The 17,378-nt window shown below is 48.8% G+C and overlaps 1 protein-coding gene across 1 annotated transcript in view; it reads right to left on the bottom strand.

The window, feature by feature from the left end:
• Positions 1-15,461, bottom strand: part of CFAP77 (cilia and flagella associated protein 77) — a 124,439-nt gene extending 108,978 nt beyond the window's left edge. The window contains exon 1 of the mRNA XM_081802646.1: positions 15,270-15,461. Coding sequence (XP_081658772.1) covers positions 15,270-15,461 — 192 coding nt within the window. The remainder of the gene's footprint in view (positions 1-15,269) is intronic.
• Positions 15,462-17,378: the final 1,917 nt, after the last annotated feature.

Below are 17,378 nucleotides of genomic sequence, written 5' to 3'. Positions count from 1 at the left end.
GGTTCCGATCCATCTTCTCTTTCCCCATTGCCTCGGCCCTCCCTGAATTATTCCTGAGGAAGAAACCAATTAATAGTCGCTTGGCTGGGGCGATGCAGCCGTACAATGTAACAATGCCTAATGGAGTTTTAATTTCCCCACGGTGAGTCAATATTTGCTTTAAGAAAGAAAAATGTCACCATAAACCACTGCCCCAAATGAATTTGGTAGCACAGAGGGTGAGAGAGTCTTCTTTTTTAGGTAAACAGTGATGGAAAGTGGATGGGGAGGTGGGGGGGCTTTCACTCTTCGCAAATCGGGTTGCTTATGGTCTTTGCTGCTCCTTCCTACGATGGTGGTTATTAAATATTTTGCTTTGCAAATGCAGAGAACTGTCAGGGACTCACCCACAGTTTAAAGGGCCTGAAACAGAGTCATTATAATATAGAAAACGAACAATTTATTCCAGCCTATTAATAACTTGTGGGGAGCAGCGAGGGGAATATAAGAGTAGGCATCCCTCTTTGAAGACATTACGGGCCTTTCTTATTTCCCCCAACTAGGGCGGCATGTGGAAACCGAATCCTCCTTTCTAAAAAATGGATTCGACTTTTCAGGATCGTGCAAGGAAATAAAGTTCTGCAATCCTCTCTCTCATAATGAGTCTGTCCAAAAATGATGTTGCTCATTCCGTTGAAAGATAGTTTCATTTCCTACTCAAAATTGGTATGAAAAATTTGCCTTGCCAAATGAACATTGTATACTGAACTTGTCAAATCATTTCTCCTGACACAAATAAAAGATAACATTGGGTGGCAGCATGTAAAACAGCTCTGACAAGATAGCAGAGGGAGACAAAGAAATATACATATTTTGATTCTCTCTGTTTTAGAAGCTGGGGTGGGGGGGGTTAGGCACCGGCACGATGACTGGCCAGCTTGTGAATGCTTCAGGTAACAATTGAACAAGTCACTTTCATGTAGAGTTTCAATGCTATAATGACCCTGTTTCCAATTAGCCAAAACATGACAAAATTTCAACTTTTATAGCAGCAAAAGCTGCCAGGGAGAAGACCACCTGAGTGACAAGGCTCCTCATTCAAAAGTTTACGGGTGCACCATGCAGCTGTAATTACTAGTTCTAACACAGTGGGAAATTATTCCTAGCGTGTTTAAAAATAAATAAGGTAAATGATCACCCTTTCATTAGATCTGTACTCATACCATATAAGTGACTTTTTTTTTCCTATTAAAATTGTTGATTGAAGGCCGTTAGCTGTTTATCAGCTCAAAATTACATTTCTGCTCTCTTAGGGGCTGCCGACGCTCAGAATCACACTCGGCGCCTAGTTAGGAACAAGAAAAGACTCCTAAAACTGCAATTTCAGGGGGAAAAAAAACACAGGCAAGAAACCCAGATTGCACCTCTGCGTCCCCAAAGGCATCACGCTTCTTTGTTCTGCTAAGAATAATTAACCTCAATCTCAGCTCCGGGTCCCTAGATTGATTATCATAGTCATTTAAATACTGTAATCTCATTTTCAGCACCGGGGTGAGGAGGGGGGAGAGAGAAAGAGAGCGAGGCTGGAGAGAGAAAGAGAGCAAGGCTGGGAGGGAAGAGAAAACAGAATAAATTATCTGACAAAGGGAAGCGGGCCTTTCTGCTCACAGAGCCCATTTCGGATCCTTCCACTTGATTGGAAAAGTTGATGAAGTTTAAATGAAGCAGAATTAGAACCTCAGGCCGCTGAGTATTGACGCGGGCTACGCGAGCGTGTGCAGCTCAATAGCCCCCCAGTTTCGGTGGAAAACAAGAGACAGACCTAAATGGTATAATCTTCAATCGAATCTAACATCCACACTGACAAGGCAAGGTAATGAGTTAGGCCAGATCAGGCCTGTTGGTTAAAGAAATTAATCCCTCCCGCCACCCTAGAGGGCTTTGATACCTATTGTGTGGGCCCCTGTCCCAGTCTATCTAAATGCTAACTAACTGGGAGGGTGAGGGCGCAGGACTGTGCTTTTCATTGCTGGCGCTAATCTGATAACAATTTGCTCTCCCTGATTAGGGAGGCGGGGAGGGGACGGGGTGATGGGTGGGAGCAGAGGAGGGGGCGCCTTCCCTTTGAAAGGGGGAGGCGGTTCTGGTCAGCCTGGATGCCAGTTGTCTCCCAGCCTGCTAGCAGGTAGATGCGCACGTTTAGAATAACCTAAACTCCAGACTTCTGTGCCAAGCAAGGTATCCACACGTCTTTCCTCTTCGGGCTTGCCTCTTCTTGAAACCATCCGTTCACCCAAAGTGCAGGCTCCTGACCCCCTCTGTCTTCCTCACATTAAGCTTACTCCAGACTTTCCCTCCAAACACACCCAAGCTTGGGGTGTCCCATTTCTCACCTAGCCTGGCCATTTCTACATCTAAAATGACTTTTCCCTCATTTCAGCTCCCCTGGGTGCTGCCCAGTCCTGAGGCCGCTCCAGGCTGGGGACCCTCTCCTCTTCCTAACCAACTCAGTTAACAGCCTTCTGCGTCTGGGCCACACCCCTGGCCCTCCTGATTTCAGCCTCTTGCAGCCACTTCTAGGTGTGTGCGGGTCCCCAACTAGACTACACACTCCTCGAGAACAGCAAGCACACTCGGGGTGAGGTTGACCCTTCAGATCTACGTAGATTTTTTTTTTTAAGATTTTATTTATTTATTTGAGAGAGAGAGAGAGAAGCAGGCTCCCCACTGAGCAGGGAGCCCCATGTGGAGCTCTATCTTAGGAGCCTGAGATCATGACCTGAGCCGAAAGCAAACGCTTAACCCACTGAGCCACTCAGGTGCCCCTGGATCTGTGTAGATTTGATGACGAAGATGAACTGGATTCTTCTTCCCAGGTAATGGACAATGCAGCACAACATGGAAGGACCATGACAAGCTGTGGACTCACAAGGCCACGGCACCAGCCCCTCCTCTGCCATTGACCCTCCGCATGACCTCGGGCATGCTCCTGAGTCTTTCTGAGCTCCAAAGTTCGATGACCTCGCAGAGTTGAGATCCTGTCTGAAGGAGGCTGGTGCTTGGTAGGTACTCAACAAACAGTGCCGTCCATGGCCACCAAGTTCTTCTAATCTGTGCAGTGGTTATGACCACAGGCCGTGGTGGAGTCAGAGCCCGGGCTCGAAGCCTGGCGCCTCCTCTGCATTGGCTGGATGACCGTGGGCAACGTGCGTGACCTCTTTAAGCCTCAGCGTCCCCATCTGTAAAATGGAAGGCCAGCATTCCCGTCTCTTAGGACTGTTGCAGAGACTTCGAGAGGATGGTGCCTGAGAAGGGCTCTGTTGGAGGGAGCCTGGTATCAGCTGGCACTGTGGTGGGGTGGGGGGTCACTGCTGGCCAAATGTGGCTGCAGCCAGGAGCTTCCTGGGAACCCAGACCCCAGGCCTCAGCGTCCTCCCACTCCCGCTCGGGAGAAGTCAGGCCCACGAGCATCCTGCCAGGAGACTCAGGGAGGATCTGCGGAAAGAAGCAAGCAGCTGCCTAAGAAAAGATGGAGCTTTCGGAAATGCCAGACAGACACTTTCCTCTTAGAAGGGGAGTTTTTTAAAAGACTTGCTCAAACCTCGAATGTATGCCCACTGGGTGCCTCCAGAGTGAGCAAAATCTTCCGTTACAGTTTATAAAGTTTTCGGAGGCAGCCGCGAAGCCCAGCACTCGCTCCTGGGGGACGCTTGGTAGCCCTCCAGCAGGTTCCCTCAAAGGACTGGGTGCAAATTCAGAGCCTGACAGACTGGGGGTGGGGGGGGCTTGTTTAACTTGCAGAAAGTAAACAAATCGTAGTTGCTAACCCCAGCCATTGCGGTGTCCAGATGTGAAGCCTGGTAGGGGACTCGGAGGATGGCGGAGAGCGCCCCCTGGCTGCCTCAAGTCAAACCACAGCACCCCGGTGGGGCTCCCCACCTTGTTTGGCCTGTGACCCCCTGAGTGCAGGGTGGGGGGAGCTGACACGGCGGCCCTGCTGTGGACTCTCAGCCCTCTGTGCTCTGCCTCGTTTATCCACTCACTTTGGCCCCGCTGGTCTCACGGCCCGGCTGCAGGCCCTGCCCAGCCTCCCTTCAGGACTTCTTCCCTGACGCTTCACTGCAGCCTCCAGAGTTCCAACCGCCTCCTTGCCGTCGAGGCACTAAACCTCTTATTTTGCCTGGAATGGTCTACACTCATGGCCCACCCATGGACACACGCACACTCTGCCCCCAGCACCTCTTAACTGACCGCCTCTTCCCAGTTCTGAAGGTCGGGCTACCATGTCACGTCCTCAGAGTAGACCTCCCCTAGCCTCCTGGTTGACCCCCTTTAGCGCCCTCGCCTCCCTGCAATGCTTCTCCGTAGGTCTGGGATAGTTGCCTTATTGTCTGTCTTCAGCAGGTCTTGCAAGCTGCCCATAGACAGAAACGAAGGCTCTCCTGCCCACCAAGTTACCCTCAAGGCCCAGCTATGGACTGGCACGTACCCGCCCATCCATAAACATTTTGCAACTGGTCAAATAAACAAATGAAAGGTCAGCTTAGGGTAATTCTCAGAGAAGCCACTCAGGTGTGTAGGACCGACGCTGAGACCCTCCCAAGGTTTCAGGGTCAACAAGAGACTGAGAGTTCGTCACCGTGGTCCTGGGGCTTGTGTGCCTGGTGCAGTGCTTACAGAATGAACGCATGACCCGTAACCAGAACCATGGACTCTCAGATCTGGTCGTCTGCACATTCCTACCCCAGGCCGCTTTCAACATGCCACGCCTTTTCCTAGAAAGCTGCACACACACACCCCCGCCGTCAAAGTTGGATTTACCCTGAAGTTAATGAAACTTTAGCTTCAGAGCTGCTTCCTTGCACGTGGCCCCATCCAAGGCCTTGGACGTAATTTCCAACACTATTTATCTGTTCCTTAAAGAGGGATCTCAAAAGGGCATCAGCTGCAGGCCATACAAAACCTGGACCCACCTCTCCCTAGCCCCCCAGCTCCCTACACACACTTACCAACCCTTGTGTGACGATTCGGCTCCAGCCGCTCAAGCCTGAGACATTCCCTTGCCTCCCCTCCCCAGGTGCTGCCCTCGGCACTGAGCCAGGATCCCATCCAGAGGATGGCTGTCCCTGCATGGATCCCACTTAGCTGTTTGTTTTTCTGGCTGTTTCTGCTTACTAGATTATAAGCTCTTGGAGGGCATCGCCTATCTCCAGGTCGGTTTACCCCCACATCCTGGGTGCCTAGCTCTGAGCCTGGTGTACCATAGGTGCTCAAAAGTATCTCTCGGGCGCCTGGGTGGCTCAGTCAGTTAAGCGACTGGCTTCGGCTCAGGTCATGATCCTGGAGTCCCGGGATCGAGTCCCGCGTCGGGCTCCCTGCTCGGCAGGGAGTCTGCTTCTCCCTCTGACCCTCCCCCCTCTCATGTGCTCTCTCTCTCTCATTCTCTCTCTCTCAAATAAATAAATAAAATCTTAAAAAAAAAAAAAGTATCTCTCAATTCAAGCACTGAGTAAATGGAGGTATCTCCTGCTTCTTTCCTCATAGTGAACACAGGATCCTACAGTTGTTCGTTCTTAATGAGGACGCCTTGCCCATTTCAGACTCTGTGCCTTTGCTCAGGCCAGCCCCGTTCCGGGTGCCCCTCCTGTCCCGGCACACCCTGGCACCCAGCCTGGCCCACAGCCCCGGCCCAGATGCACAAGCTCTGATATACGGCCCCTCTTGCCTCCCCTCCCCTCTCCTTCACCTTTAGTAACTTTTATTATTGGTTGTGGCGTGCAAAGTCTGGTTCTCCCCTCACCAGACCATAAACTTCTTGGAAACGAATCCTCAAACTTCTTATGTTTTCACCAGCGCCCTGCAGACAGTAGGGGCTTACTAAATTTTTGCTCAGTGGTTGATGGGCCTGTTAACAGTCTCAGATACGCACTAAAAAATAAGCCAATAAACAAGCAAACAAACCAATAAATAAGCAAGCCAACCTCTCTGTCCTGAAAGACCCCCTGGGGGGCGGAGGGGGGATATGAATGCAATTCTACATAATGGGAACATTAAGATGGCATTTGACTGTGGCAAGACAAACTCACTACTGTCCAGTTAGGTTGCCCGACAAAGCTGCCAGCAAATTTTCTAATTCCCTCAACTGAAATGTGATAGCCTGAAGATCCCCTCTCTCGGGGCGCCTGGCTGGTTCAGTCGGTGGAGCAGGCGACTCTTGATCTCAGGGTTGTAGGTTCGAGCCCCACGTTGGGTATAGAGATGACTTAACAATAACATTTTTTAAAACAATCACCTCTCAATGTCTCGTTGGGCGGCCCCACTGCTGTGGGGGGCTGTGACATCCAAGCTCACTAGGGCTTTTTCTCTGGTACTGTGTCGTAGCTTTGACGTGATGCTGGGCCACATGGCCAAGGTGTGGCCTTTCACTGATGCCGGGCCCTGGATTCCAAGACTTTCTGAATCTCCACTTTCATTCCTCTGCACCAACACAAAAGATTTTGATCCAGGCAAGGGAATGTGTCATGTATGCTTCTGGGTTCATTGGTCTCCCAGATATGTATAGTTTGGATCGTATAAAAGGTCAAAAGTCCTTCTTTTGGGCTCATTATGTGTTCTCTACAATGGTTTTGGCCGGCCGCTGTCCCCACCTCCCCATATGGTATGCATGTTGACCCCTCTGCTCATTGACCCCCCCGTGAGTCAGTTTCTTAACCAAACGCTGATGTGCCTTTAAATTATTGGGTGGAAAAATACAGCTGTTTTCTTTATAAAGCACATTTATTTGCTTCCCTGAAATGCTGTACTTCGTGCCACAGTGAGCATAAGGGCTATGCTATGACGGGGCTCTGGCCCACCGTGAGCTTAATTTCGGGTTACCAGATCAATTCTGTTTAAAATCCTAAATGAGTTTATGCTGAGAAAAACCCAGCCAAACCAAACCCTAGGAAGGTGGTGCGCCAGGGAAACAAAGCTTGGGTGGTAGTCCATGGGTGCTCAACAAACCGGCCCCCATGCCAGTTAGTTTATCTGATGAATTATTGAGCCACGCTGCATGGATTGTTGGAAATGCTTTTTATTTTTTTTAACTACCATGGGTGACGCTGGAGATAGACAGGCCCCAGACAAAAGCCAGCAAACGTTTGGAAGCTGTCACCGAGGGAAAGGGGGGGGATTTAAAATTGTCATAAAATGGGGCACCTGGATGGCTCAGTTGGCTGAGCATCCAACTCTTGATTTTGGCTCAGGTCATGATCTCAGGGTTGTAAGATCGAGCCCCACACCCAGCTCCACACTTGGCATGCAGCCTGCTTAAGATTCTCTCTCTCCTTCTCCCTCTGTCCACCCTTCCCCCCCGCCCTGCTCATGCTCTCGCTCCCTCTCTCCAAAAATAAATGAATAAATAAAATGAAATTGCCATAAATGTGTAGGAGGGGAAACAAAGGCAAACAAGGGAGAGAGAAGCAATTATAATAGAACAGTCCCATTTCTACACTCTTTGTATTGGGTTTCAAGAGCCCTTGGACCATGCGGGAGCTCACCGTGAATTCTCCAGGTGGTCGTTCTCCGATTCAGGGTTCCTCAGCCTCAGCACTGTTGACATTTGGGACCAGATGCTTCCCTGCTGCGGGGGTTGGAGGTGCAGGAGAGGGTGTTGAACAGCATCACTGACTTTTGCTCACTCGATGCCCGTAGCACCCCCAGCCCAGTGGTGATAACCAAGAAGGCCTCCAGACATGACCAGATGTTCCTTGGGGAGCAGAAGCACCTCCTGCCTCAGTTGAGAAGCCCTGGTCTGATTCCAGAAGGTTACTGTGTGTTCCGTAAAATAGCATCTCATCTAAACCAGCCTTCGTTGTGTCCTTGACAAGTCGGCAAGGTAGGTATCAGCACCCATATTTTGCGGAGAAGGAAACTGAGGCTCAGAATTTAAGCCACTTGCCCAAGCACCCTCAAGAGAGCTAGAAACCAGATTGTTCTCACCCGCAGCCAGGGCGCACAGTTGCAAGAAATTTGAGACGAGGTGGATGACGGTATTTTTCTTTTATGGAGGTAGAGTTGATGTATAATATCATATCGGTTTCAGGCGTACAACATAGTGATTTGACAATTATATACACTATGAAATTCTCACCATGGCAAGTGTGGTTACCATCTGTGGGAGACACTATTTTTCAACAAGAGCACGAAGGGGGAACAAAGCAGCACTTGGGCGGATTTGTCTCATAAATTTATTTTGTAAGTTCGGATTTACAACACGTACTTAAAAGTCGATGGATGAGAACACGAAGGTTGTTTTGAGGAACACAAATATTTGGAATCTGAATAATGGAAAAGTAACAAAAGCGGGCACGCCTGCGCCCAGCATACCTGTCCTCTCACTGTCAGCTGCTATCACCCATTTTACAGACAGGAAACTGAGGCTCAAAGGTAAGGAACGTTCCCAAGAAAGTGCCCGAGACAGAGCTCACCCTTGGATCTGCTTGGATCCCAAGGCTGCCGTCCAGGGGGTGGCATATCTGCCTGGTTATGACTACATTTGTGTGTGTGTGTGATTGTAGGAGAACAAAACCTACAGCCCGGAATTGTGTTAACAGTCCTCATTGACTCAGGAGCTTGAAAGGAGAGTCAGGGAGCAATTTCATGGAGAGTTGAATTGTTACCAGTGAAACAAATGCTCTCATTTTTTTTTTTTTTTTTTACAAATACAAAAGTCAGATAAGAAGCACACAACATTTACAATATACGCTAAAACCAACCACAACGCAGTGTGATTGAGACTGTGTTGTGCATTCGCTTGCTTTGGCCTGACCAGCCAGAAGGTTCTGAAGCAGGAGCAATGGGTCTGAGTTTGAACGGAGCCCAGTTCCCAGGGGCCATGGCAGAGCTGTGCACATCATCCCGCACGAACGGATTTGCCCAGCCTGAGAGTCCAGAATGATCTGTGCTTGGTTACAATCTTCCCTGTCCATGACACATTCACCGTGGTGCCAGCACAAACACAGAACTGATAGCCCCCAAACTAGTCAACTTCATCGCTAATGAGTTGGTGGTCCCCGGTGCAAGCATTTCATATAGAACACATTTAACTGAGCTTCCTTTTCATTATACTTTTTAAACAGTTAAAGATACATTTTCTCAAGAAGAGTGTGACCAAGACATTTTGTGGGAACCCTAGTCCTTCCAGAGACCACTGAACAGCTTGAAAACCACTGCAATAGAAAACAGGGATTGGAAATTTTGTCCACAGGACCAGTTGTAAATCAAGAACACCTTGTCTTTCAAATAAAGGAGAAGTGGCCTGAATTATACAATGAACAACACTTGAGCCTAGAAGATTCTGGAAGGTGCTGGAAGCGACTGCTGACTTGCTCACCATGGATTCAGAACTCTTCCTGAGGGACTGGCCTTCAACCACATTGCAGTGTTCTGAGAGCCACATAAGCAGAAGGTGGATGGGTTCATACCTGAGGAACCCCAATTCCAAGGGTTTATTTGCATTAACATTTCAGAGCCAAAGCACCCCTTCTCCAGAGGGACGGAGGAAGGTGGGCTCCTCCATCGGGGCAGCCACTCCAGGGGATGGTGAAAAGCCTACGAGGGAGCAACTTGGCTTTCTGAAAGGGCCGGATGCTGAGCAAGATTAGTTCACTGCTTCAGCCTCTGCTCACCAAATGGTGTGACTGGGCACGAGAAGGGGGGAGGCTTTGATTTAAAAAGAAGAAAAATGTACAAAGGACCAAGAGAGGGAGAAACCCATGGCTTTCCCTGGAGAAATGAACCCTACCTCTGGCTAGTCCAGAGGGGCCCTTAGAATGGGCAGCTCAGTCCTTCATCCCCCTCGTAACATTTTCTTTTCTCCTGTTACATTGTAATGGAACATAGAAGGATCTGAGCAATCAGAGGTATATTCTCTTCAACAGATAAAACCCAGTGTAACATTTTCATATTTTACTCAAACGTAATAAAAATACTGACCCACGCTGGGATATTTGTACAACTGTGTGTTTGTCTGCCCGCCTTCTTTGCGATTGTCTCGAGGCATTTATGTTCACCAGCATCAATATTTATTAGAGATGCTAAGCCATTAGTGGGCATGGTGTGGTTGCCTAATTTTGTGGAGCATCCGATTTGAACACACTGGCTCTAAATAAATGCTTCCTCGTGATGATAATGATAATGATCCCAGCAGCAGCACCTAGTCTCGAAAAACCAGAACTCCATTTGAGGTGGAAACTGTTGGACACTTAGGATCTAAGGAGGGTGAAATCATTTGGCCCCAGAGGGCTGAATTTTTCCTAGTCTGCCCCGATCAGAATCTAACTCTCCACGCTTCAAGGTCCAGTTCCAGGTCTGTTCCTTCATAAAGCGCACGGAGTCCTGCTCAGGCCTTCCTTCCCCTAAATCTGGACCCTCTGGCTGGTGCACTGCCCTTGAAGCTTGCAAGGGGTGACCCATAGCATTGCTTATCCTATTACGCATGTGTGTGTCTATGTGTGTGTCTGTGCACAACGGTAAAAGCTAATTTCCTGAGAGCTTGCTTTAAGGCAGGTGCCATGCTAAGCAATATATACATACACACTCCATCTCCCCAGCTAAACAGTTAACTCCTTGTGGCTTGTGGGCAGGGTGACGGCTGCGATCTGAACTTGTTTCTATGCACCGCTCACCCCCACCTCCCAAGAGAGCTTAGGATGGTGCTGGGCACATAGAAAACATTCAATAAACACTTCTTGGCTGTCAACAAATCCCGGGAAATGAGTAGAGCTCACATTGGAAGGAATGTTGAGGAAAATGATATTGGAATCATTCCGTGGTGAACATTTTTCGACTGCCTGCCGTATAGAAGTAACCAATCTGGGTTGTCATTAATTAATTGGTTATGTAACGTGGCCAGAAGAGCACAGGGCTGGAAGTCAGGAGACATGAATCTCATCCCACTTCTGTGACCAGGTCAGAGGGCACCTTGAATGAGTCTCTTCCTCTCCCTGGGCCTTAACATCCTCAAAAAAAAAAAAAAAAAAAATGGACTGGATGTCTGTAAGCCTCCTTTCAGCCCCAAATGATGTGATTTTACGACTCTATTTCACAAATGCATGCACTTCTTATTTGTGACACAAACCCCCACAGAAAAACAAAGTCAGTGATAAATTATGAAAAAAAAATCAGGTGCCATGATCATGTGCACTTTCTAAGGGTGCTCGATTCAATAAATTCCACCCCTGTATATTGCCTGCCTCTCCAGGGTGATGGAGGATTCAAGGCTGTCAGGGGAGCAAACCAGGCAGTCTCTCCCCTATAATTGTATTGACAGGATATCAGCTGAGTTCCGATGGCAGGCAGGGTGCACCCTGACAGCTTCTTTGAAGGAGCCTTGAAGGCTATTGTAGCAGGATCCTATGTTGAGTCACAGAATTCTGGGGGAATGGGAATCAAGCAGAAAGAAGCTTGGTTCTTTCTCTAATTTTATTCTTCCCAGAGAGTCACATTTGAAGGAAAACTGGCTAACTGCACGTCACTTTATACAATAGAGTAGAAGCCCTTTCTAATGGAAAATATTTACCTCTTTTTGCGGCCACATAAAACACCCAGTTGACTCGATCAGTCCCACTAATAACCAGTGGGCTTGATTTTAAATGAGGCAAGGAGTTGTTGAGCATTTGTAGATAAAATACCTGCTTGGATGTCTGAGTTTTTCACTTTTCACTTGGTTACCGTGTGGCTTCTTGCAGACACATTCTTGAATAACTGATGTGTATATGTCCTGGTAAATTCCATGGGTGTGAAATAGCAGTGTTGGGTTTGTTCAGACGGTGTGTCTGCATTTTAAATTAAACAAATCCTGATCCTCTTCACTGGAGAAAACAATTTGAGCAACAACCCCCCCCCCACCCCACCACCACCACAGGGTGGAATCAATGACTATTTCTAAGGTGGTAGATTTTTCCATATAGATGCAACCTTCAGGTTCAGACTTAGACAAGACCAAAATATACTTCATCCTCATCCTCTTAAAGACACCCTTGGGAGAGGGCACTCCCACCTCTGCCACACACGAGAAGGTGCACACTCACATGGGGGTCTGGAAACGTGGGCTTGTGCCCCAGGATACCACAGTGAAGAAATCCACAAGCTGAGCATCAACAGAATCCCAACGACATATTAAAAAAATAATTTTTTTAAGGCTCCACTATCTTGAATGCTTTCCAATCTTTTTTGCTTTAAAGCCGAAAATCCCAAAGTGTTTTCATAATTTAAATTTCATTTAAATACAGGAAGCTGTTTGGAGTGGGAAAACAATGCTGGGCTGGGAGCCAGTGAACATAGCTTCTGACCCAGGCTCTGCCACAACCTTGTGCAAAGAGCCCACGACAGATGGCCTCAGTGTACCCATCTGTAAGGAAGGGTCTGGAAAAGGTAACATTCAAGGCTCTGTCTTGCTCTCAATGTCTCTGGAACTTTTAGTTAGGCCAGGTTTTGGTAGAAAATCTTGTAGTGGTGGTAAATATTGAAATGGGGACATAATCTTAACTGCTACGGAAAGGAGCTTAGAGCCCATCAAGAACCGGAGGGAGGAAAGTAAGGAGGAACGGCTAGCTGTCCCTGACCCGAGAAGAGCTAAGCACCATCACCAGAGCATGCCTGGAAGCAGCCCCCTGCTGCTCAGGCTGGGTCACCACCCGGCCAGGGCGGTCCTGCTCTTCCCCTCCTGCCTTGAAGACAGAACCCCCTCTCCCGGCTGTGGGTCAGTCATCTGCACATCTTCCAACCCCAAAGTGTAGGTTCAGGAATTGGGGAATTGAATTCATTCTGGAAGCTGTTCAGCTAGTGCCATCCAGAGGCCAAATATTGTCCTTCTTGATATATAGGGTGAGCAAAAGGAAAGAGGGGAGGTTTTTACTCATACGTGTATAATATACATATAGTATACGTATATGCATGTGTGTATGTGTGTATATATACACATAAAATGTACGTGTATGTGTAATAAACGCATGTATATACGTATGCATATACCTATAGGTCTGTATGTATATATGTGTGTGTATATGTGTAGACAGTTGACTCCTGGACAAGGCAGACGGTTAGGGGTGCTGACTCCCAACTACTTGAAACTCCACTATAACTTTTTTTTAAGTAAGCTCTACGCCCAATGTGGGGCTTGGACTCACCACCCCAAGATCAAGAGTCGCATGCTTTACTGACTGAGCCAGCCAAGTACCCCACCACTGTAACTCTTTACTCCCCCAAAACTTAACTACTATCAGCCTACTGTTGAGCAGAAGCCTTATGGCCAACAGTCGGTTAACACATATTTGGTATGTTATATGTACTATACACTGTATTCTTACAATAAAGTGAGCGAGAGGGAAAAAATGTTATTAAGAAAATCAAAGAAGATGGACATTAAGGAGGGCACATGATGTAATGAGCCCTGGGCATTATATAACACTAATGAATCACTGACCTCTACCTCTGAAGCCAATAATACATTATATGTTAATTAATTGAATTTATTTTTTTTTTAAAGATTTTATTTATTTATTTGAGAGAGAATGAGAGAGAGCACATGAGAGGGGGGAGGGTCAGAGGGAGAAGCAGACTCCCTGCCGAGCAGGGAGCCCGATGCGGGACTCGATCCAGGGACTCCAGGATCATGACCTGAGCCGAAGGCAGTCGCTTAACCAACTGAGCCACCCAGGCGCCCATAATTAATTGAATTTAAATTAAAATTTTTTTAATAAAATAAAACAACAGCAAAAGAAAATCAAAGAAGAGAAAAAACATTTACAGTACTGCAATACAGTATTTATTTTTTTAAATGGGCCGGCATCAAATCCACATCGTTCAAAGGTCAAACTTATATAGCTTGGGGTGGGCATCCCATGCTGCTAATTTACCGGGGAGAATACGAATAACTCTATAACGCGGTTTATTTTATATGTAAGTAGAATGGAACTGGCCCACTAGTACCTGCCTGAGTGAATGCAATGACCTAACATCGGCGGCAGATCAGAGGTGGAGGACTTGATTCTCCCCTTGATCCCAGAATGGTTAGCCCCATCTGCCCCATCTGTCTGCTGAGAGTGGCTCTTCTCACCTAGGTATTAATAAAGGACCTTGTTCCACTTGGTGGGGGGAGGGGGGTTGCTAAGAAAAGGAGCACATTAATCGGAAGAGTGCTAGTGTGATAAGCCAGGGCCAGGAACAAAGTTTGGGGAAGGCAACAGGATAGAGTGCATGTTTTCATAGGAACCGTGAACTCAGCTAATTCTAGCATGATGTTAAGAAAGCCCAGGTTCCCTGAACCAAACAAAAACAAAAACAAACAGACCAAAAAAACCCCACAAAACAACAACAAAAACCTCTGGGCTTTGATGAGCTCCTGGCGTTCAGATACATTTTTACCGAATCCATGGTTACCAGCTGGGCCTTGCACTTCTGGCACCCGGGAACTGCGAGCATTTTTGAAAGCACACTGCCCTCCAGTGGCACAGGACAAACTTGCTCCCTGACCAGCTCCCCGAGAGCCAAACCTCAACTTGACTCTTCCTGTGGCCCCGGGAAGGTGTGGCGATGCCACGCCAGCGTTGGGTGATCACCAGTCCCAAAACCTCTGAAGGGAGGGAGTGTGCAATAAATGGGAAGGCGATCTAGTTAAGAAACCGCAGCTCCCTCCCTCCTTCGTGCCTGCGAGCCCCCTAGGGCAGAGAGTTTCGCGCTCTTTTCTCTTCGGGCTGTAATTCTGGATAAGAGTATGATTGGATGGAAATTAACTTGTGGAGTGATGCTTCCAGGAGAGGGACAGAACCCTTGCTGCATCGCAGCGTGCATCGTAGCGTGCAGGGGAAAGGGGGCAGCCAGCCGGCACCCCGAGAGAGCTGGCAGCTGGCGAGTAAGGACATAGTGTGGGTGCGTGTTCCCTGTCGGTCACCCTGTGGGTTCGCCGGCGGGCTCCCGGGTGAACAACAGCAGCCAATCCTGCGGGCGGGCTCACCGCGTGTCAGCCGCTGTGCCAGGGGCCCCTATTCAACCTTCCCCATCACTCCCTCTAATGAGCGCCGTTATCATCCCACTTCGAGGATTAGGAAACTGAGGCGCAGAGAGGCGACGCGACCTGCCCGGGAGACCGCACAGGGGTCCAGGTCTGTCTGGACCAGAGCGGGAGCTTCCAACACTGCGCTCGGTCCGCTGGGTCCCGTGGGCCGGGGCTTGGCGGTGGAAGCCCCGGCAGCGTGGGTGCCCAGCGAGGGGGCGAGCGCCGAGGGGTGGCGGGCGTGGGGGCGGCTCACCTTGACGATGAGCGGATTCTGAAACATGGAATCCCGCACGACTCCCAGCCTCTCGTTCTCCATGCCGGGTCGGATGTCGGCCACGGTCAGGGGCCGCCGCGGGGGCGGGCAGATCTGGCTGACCGTGCGGCACACCGGCTGCTTCTTCTTCCGTCGCCGGGGGTCCTGGCGGGAGCTCTGGGTCTCTGGCATCCTGAGGTTGCGTGCAGGAGGTCCACGGGCTGGCTGGCTGGGGCGCGCTTCCCTGCGGCGGAGCGGGGCGCAGAGCTCGGAGGGGGCCCCTCCACCAGTCCCGGGACGCACCACCCGGGGCCCCGGGGTGGGCCCCAGACGCCCGGCCCCCTCCGGAGCGGGGAGCACCCACCTCGCGCAGCCCCCTTCTCGTAAGGAGCTCTAAAGCCCTATATAAGCCCCTCTGGTTCCTCAGAGCAACTTCTGGGCACCGCCCTGCGGGTTAGGAACGGACAGAAAATCAGGACCACCCCTTGAGGAAGAATGGAACTGCCTGTCTCCATGGCGACGGGACGCCAACGGCGCCCGAGCTGAGGGGCCAGGTTTTCTTTCTTGAAACTATTGGTGGCCACCAAAGTGGACTTGCTTAGAGTTCTCTTAAATAGATACGAAAAAAACCAAGAATCGCCACTAGGTTGTGTTAAAAGCAACGGGCTCTAGAAGGCCATCTACACTTGACTTCCTAGGCAAAGATACCTCCCTCCACCCACCCCACTCCACTCACGGCCCCTTATCATTCTCTTCCCCTCTACACCCCCCCACCCCCCCACACACACACACTGGGCTAGAGAGCTAAATTTTTCATGATGAAATAGATATCTGCATTCCAGGCCTGATGTTACTGCTAATCCACTTGGGTGATCTTGAATCAGTCACTCTTTTGGGTCCTCAGTTTTTCCTCCTGTGAAATGGGTGAGGAGGAGAGTCTAGAGTTGAATGAGATCAGTGGTACCCAACTTTGTGCAACAGAATGGAGGGAAATGGAAAAATACAGATCCACTGACTTAGAATATGGAAATGGAATCTGGGAATCTGTATTTTTAAAAAATCTCCTTCCTCCCCTTTGGACTTTTTTTAAATTTTGAAAAAGTTCTAAACTATAGAATAGTTGAAAACAGAGAACAGTGAAAACCCATATAGATTTCACCTAGGTTCACCATGCACAGACACACGTTGCAGAATCATCTTGAAAGTATCTGTTGATAGCATCATATGTGACCCTAAACTCTTCAGCATGTATCTATCTGCCAAGAATGGGGACACTCTCACATTACTACAGTGTCATTATCATGTCCATGGATCTCAATATGACATAATAGTAGCGCCTGATGTCTGTATGCCAAGTTGGGAATCTGCATGTTTTAAAAGCTTCCCAGGAAATTGGCACAATACTTTTGGAACCACTGGCCTGGATGATCTCTAGTTCCTTCTAGTTCAGCCTTTTGTGGGTTCGTTCACCCCTCATCATCTTCATTCAATGTGCAAATACCCACAAGGCTCTGGGTAAGAGGGTTCACCAAGAGCAAGTTGCACCAACAGCAAACTTGCACTTCAAGGCCTTATAGACCAACAGTGGACAACACCAGTACTGCATTTCTAGAACAGACCAGACAGATTTCCAACTGCTCATCCAAGACTGGAGCAGCTGTTGGGTGGTGATGGTGTGTGATGTGATATGTACTTGTGATTTCTCCAGCCTGCTTTACTCCCAGACTTTCACAGAAATACAGACTGTGCACTTTTAATGAAAACCGCTTGGCAGCTCACACAGAGGAAGTCAGGTGGTAGGTGTAGGTGATGTGGGAAACAAAGGCAAAAAAAATTGAATTTCCTTATTACCTACAGCCCACTGACAAGTCCTTGAAACCGGCAGAGTGACATTCCTCTAGGAACTCAGCTGCCTCGATGTTAATATCTTGCTAAGGGCAAAGGGCAATCTTAGCCCAATCCCCAGCATCCTGTAAGTCTACTTCAACATATAAAAATTCCTTTGGGGGTGCCTGGGTGGCTCAGTTGGTTAAGCGACTGCCTTCGCCTCAGGTCATGATCCTGGAGTCCCGGGATCAAGTCCCACATCGGGCTCCCTGCTCAGCAGGG

This window comes from Leptonychotes weddellii, chromosome 14, assembly GCF_054177405.1.
Source record: "Leptonychotes weddellii isolate Sample4059 chromosome 14, ASM5417740v2, whole genome shotgun sequence".
In the NCBI taxonomy this organism is placed as follows: Eukaryota; Metazoa; Chordata; class Mammalia; order Carnivora; family Phocidae; genus Leptonychotes; species Leptonychotes weddellii.
Note: the sequence above shows the minus strand (reverse complement) of the source record. Positions and strands in the feature narration are given on the sequence as shown.